Below are 4,860 nucleotides of genomic sequence, written 5' to 3'. Positions count from 1 at the left end.
TTTAGTAGAGACGGGGTTTCACCATGTTGACCAGGATGGTCTCGATCTCTTGACCTCGTGATCCACCCGCCTCGGCCTCCCAAAGTGCTGGGATTACAGGCTTGAGCCACCACGCCCGGCCGACTCATTCAGTTCTGTGCCGATGGAGAGCAGAACCCGAGTCACCGTGTGAGGCCCGGCCGCACCACCATCTGCTCTGTCCACGTAGACAAATTCTTTGGCTCTCAGAGGCTCGAGTTTCTTACCTTCAAGTTTTTGTTCTCCTTTCCTTTATTTTTCCCATAACCCACTGGAGAATCAGTTTCGTGTTCCTGATCATTCTTTGCATGAGTTGGGTCCAGCCAAGTCAGCTCAATCAGCCACTCTGTGCCAGTGCTGAGCTCGGGGATGGAGGTGGGAGTGGGGGGTGGGGGACCACACAGGCCTCCGACTCGGCCGGGCGCGGTGGCTCACACCTGTATTTCAGCACTTTGGGAGGCCGATCACTTGAGGTCAGGAGTTCTAGACCAGCCTGGCCAACATGGCAAAACCCTGTCTCTACTGAAAAAATACAAAATTAGCCAGGTGTGATGGCAGGCGCCTGTAATCCCAGCTACTCAGGAGGCTGAGGCAGGAGAATCTCTTGAACCCTGGAGGCAGGGGCTGCAGTGACCTGAGATCAAGCCATTGCACTCCAGCCTGGGTGACAAGAGGGATACTCTATTTAAAAAAAAAAAAGACATGACCCCAACTTTCAAAGAACTTACCCTACGTTGTTAGGAAGCAAATCCATGAAACAAACTTACACAAAACTGCTAGAATTACCAGAGAAGACAAGATACTCTGAAAACAAACAAAAATGCGAAGTCATATTATTATGTGATGTGAAACCCATGGCATAGGCAGAGATCACAATCGTCTATTTCATTCACATCACACTTTCTAGGTTGCAACGTGCCTTTCCAGAGTCCGTTGCAGTTGATCCTCACGTGCAGTTCTATAAAGTAAGAAGGCCGAGTATTACCACTAGCTTATCGTCATCATCATCATCATCACTATTATTGCAATTTTCAGAGGAGAAAACTGAGGCTCAGAGAGGTTAATTAACTAAGGTCACACTGCTAACAAGCTGCAGAACCAGAGGCTCTGGGGGTCTGGAAGCAGAATAAATGTTCACTGAAGTCACCAGAGATGATTCCTTAAAGAAGTTAGGGGTTGAGGTGAGCCCTAAGGGACAGGGAAAGATACAGACACTCAGAACAGAGGACAAAGTATGATGAGGGGCCAAGGATGGGAGTCTGGGATGAGCAAGATGTTTATAGGAACAGGAGACTGGCCTACTTGGAGCAGAAGGCGGAAGCAGAACCAGAGGCTCCAGGAAGGTACAGAGAGTTATAAACGGCGACCTAGCAGCCAAATGAGAGGCCTACCCACAGGCTGGAAAATATATGCCTCTGGATTATTCCTGAATATAAAAACCACTGTAGGCTGGGGGCGGTGGTCATGCCTGTAATCCCAGCATTTTGGGAGACTGAGGCAGGTGGATCCCTTGAGCCCAAGAGTTCCAGACCAGCATAGGCAACATGGTGAAACCCTGTCTCTACTAAAAATACAAAACTTAGCTAGATGTGGTGACACACACCTGCGGTCCCAGTTACTCAGGAGGCTGAGGTGAGAGGATCACGTGAGCTTGGAAAGTCAAGGCTGCAGTGAGCTAAGACTATGCCCCTATCCTGCAGCCTGGGTAACAGAGCAAGGCTCTGTCTCAAAAAACAAAACAAATACACAAAAAATTGTGCAAAGATTTTTTATCTCGACAAATCAGAAAACTTGGCAACGCCAGACTTATAATTTTTCTTTCTTTCTTTCTTTTTTTTGTTTTTGAGATAGAGTCTGGCTCTGTTGCCCAGGCTGGAGTGCAGTGGTATGATCTCAGCTCACTGCAACGTCCACCCCCTGCGTTCAAGCGAGTCTCACACTTCAATCACCCGAGTAGGCACACGCCACCATACCTGGCTAATTTTTGAATTTTTTTGGTAGAGATGGGTTTTGCCATGTTGCCCAGGCTGCTCACAAACTCCTCACGTCAAGTGATCTGCCCGCCTCAGCCTCCCAAACTGCTGGGATGACAGCCATGAGCCTCTGCACCTAGCCAAGGCTTATATTTCTTCTGGAAAGAATCAGCTAGAGGCCTGACCCTCACCAGCATTTTCCAGGTGCTCTCCAGCCACCTGGGGCCCTCAGGCCCTGGAATGTAGCCTCTGGCAGTGGTGAGAACACAGACTCTGGAATCTGCCCTGCTCCTTACTACCTTTGTGATTGGTGTTCAGTAGATTACTTAATCCTGCTCAACCAGCTTCCTCATCAATAACATGGGGATAACACTAGAACCAACCAACTAACAGACATGCTCTGAGAATACAGTGCATTAAGGGTATGGAAGGTGCCCAGCATACCGCCTGAAAGTGGTTGCCACTCCCTAAACATGTGCTGCTGCTGCTATTGTAAAGATAAGGACAGATGAAGGGAGCGTCTGCACATCAGACAGAGAAGTGTGGACTTAACACCTCTCCTTCTCCCTCTTCCTTCCAGAGGGCACGAGACATCCATGTGACAGTGGAGCAGAGGGGTTACCCCGATTACAAGCTCATCGTGAACCCTTATGAGCCCATAAAGAAGATTAAAGAGAAAATCCGGAGGAGCAGGGGTTACTCGGGCCTGCAGCGTCTGTCCTTCCAGGTTCCTGGCGATGAGAGGCAGCTTCTTAGCAGCCGATCCTCCTTAGCCAAATACGGGATCTTCTCCCACACTCACGTCTATCTGCTGGAGGCCATCCCCCCGGAAATCCAGGTCTTCGTGAAGAATCCTGATGGTGAGAGCTACGCCTATGCCATCGACCCCAACAGCTTCGTCCTGGGTCTGAAGGAGCAGATTGAAGACCAGCAGGGGCTGCCTAAAAAGCAGCAGCAGCTGGAATTCCAAGGCCAAGTCCTGCAGGACTGGTTGAGTCTGCGGGGCTATGACGTCCAAGACAGTGACACCCTCATCCTCTCTAAGAAGAAAGAGGGACAGGCTCTGTTTCCAGCCAGCTAGTCTCCTCTGGGAAACTTCTCTGTATATTTCTGCCACCTACTCCAGAACTCATTCTGTGCACCACTCTGTCCCACTGTTTACTGGGAAGGTCCTAGGTCTTCACCAGCTTCATGATGAGTTATCCCAAGCCAGACGTGGTCGCTCACACCCGTAATCCAAGTACTTTGGGAGGCCGAGGTAGGAGGAATGCTTAAGCCAAGGAGTTCAAGACCAGCCTGGGTATCATAGGAAGACCCCGTCTCTACAAAATAAAAAATAAGCAGTTGGATGTGGTGGTGTGTGCTTGTAGTCTCAGATACTCGAGAGGCTGAGGCGGAAGGATGGCTTGAGCCCAGGAGGTTGAAGGAGGTTGAAGCTGCAGTGAGCTATGATCACACCACTACGCTCCTGCCCAGGCAACAGATACAGACCCTGTGTCTAAAAAATAAAAATAAGTAAATTTGTTTAAAAAAAGAATTATCCCAGCCCTGCCAGGAGGAGGATGAGACACTGAATATACAAATGGACAGTGGCCACACCACATATGACAATAGAATTCTGACCCACAATCAATCAACCCCAAACCATCAGGACTTGGTCAATAACTGCTTGCTTCTCTAATTCCCCGCCCCACTCCCATTCCGCTTCCAATTTAAGACCAACCGAGAAAGCCAAATAAGCTCCCCAGACCAATCACATGGTTAGCCCTGCTTCTAGCCAGTGTGCTTACAGCTTCTCCACACCAACAGCCTCAGTCAGGGCGTCCCTGGAGCCTTCCCATTTTCCTGCCTGTATTTAAATCTCTGTCAAGGGCAAGAGATGGTGGCTGGTCTCCATCTGCTGGAGACTATCCCCCTGCCAGATCCAGGTCCTCGTGAAGGATCCTGATGGTGAGAGCCACGCCTGTGCCATCGACCCCAACAGCTTCATCCGGGGTCTGCAGGGTGAATTCCCAATCGGAAACTGGGAATGAACAGCCTCTGTTAGCTCTCATTTGGGTGCTCCTTATTTTCACAGGGCCTAATGCTGCCCTAATGGTTATTGCTTGATCATTTGAGCTTCTCAACTCCAAGAAACGGGGACTGGGAAAACTGAGGCAAAAAGGAGACAAAGAATAGGAGACCAAGGCTGATGCAGTGTAAAAAAAAATCACCTCAACTCCTAAAATCCATACACAAACGGTATGTAATAGGAAACTGTAGGAAAATAACAGCGTCTTTATTATCAAAGGACATCATGTGATCGGGTTTACTCCAAGCAATAAAAAGTTTCCTTTTGCCTTCCCATTTTGTCCAGCTTTCTACTGGGCTACTCACCTACCATAGCATAGAAAATGCACATTGCAATTGGTTCTCAACAGCCTCTGGTCAATTCGGCAATCATAATCGGTATATTTCCCACTTCTGTTTGCCTTCAGGGACAGAAAGAGTGCCTCATTTCCAGAAGGCTGGTCCAGTCCCCATCTTTGTGTCCTTCATAATGCCCAGCACAGCCCACATTGTAGGCGGTGAGAAAATTCTTGTTTAAAAAAAAAAGAATGGCCAGGCACGGTGGCTCACACCTGTAATCCCAGCACTTTGGGAGGCCGAGGCAGACGGATGACGAGGTCAAGAGATCAAGACCATCCTGGCCAAACTGGTGAAACCCCATCTCTACTAAAAATACAAAAACTTAGCCAGGCATGGTGGTGTGTGCCTGCAGTCCCAGCTACTCAGGAGGCTGAGGCAGGAGAATTGCTTGAAACAAGAAAATGGAAATTGCAGTGAGTTGGGATTGCACCACTGAACTCCAGCCTGGTGATAGAGTGAG

General features: G+C 49.0%; 1 protein-coding gene across 1 annotated transcript in view; it reads left to right on the top strand.

Annotated features, from left to right (window-relative positions):
• Positions 1-4,604, top strand: part of OASL (2'-5'-oligoadenylate synthetase like) — a 20,763-nt gene extending 16,159 nt beyond the window's left edge. Inside the window, exon 6 of the mRNA XM_017510269.2 lies at positions 2,572-4,604. Coding sequence (XP_017365758.1) covers positions 2,572-3,072 — 501 coding nt within the window. The 3' untranslated portion in view covers positions 3,073-4,604. The remainder of the gene's footprint in view (positions 1-2,571) is intronic.
• Positions 4,605-4,860: the final 256 nt, after the last annotated feature.

The sequence above is a fragment of the Cebus imitator genome, unplaced genomic scaffold (assembly GCF_001604975.1).
Source record: "Cebus imitator isolate Cc_AM_T3 unplaced genomic scaffold, Cebus_imitator-1.0 Scaffold434, whole genome shotgun sequence".
Lineage (NCBI taxonomy): Eukaryota > Metazoa > Chordata > Mammalia > Primates > Cebidae > Cebus > Cebus imitator.
This window is presented reverse-complemented; position numbering and strand designations above follow the sequence as displayed.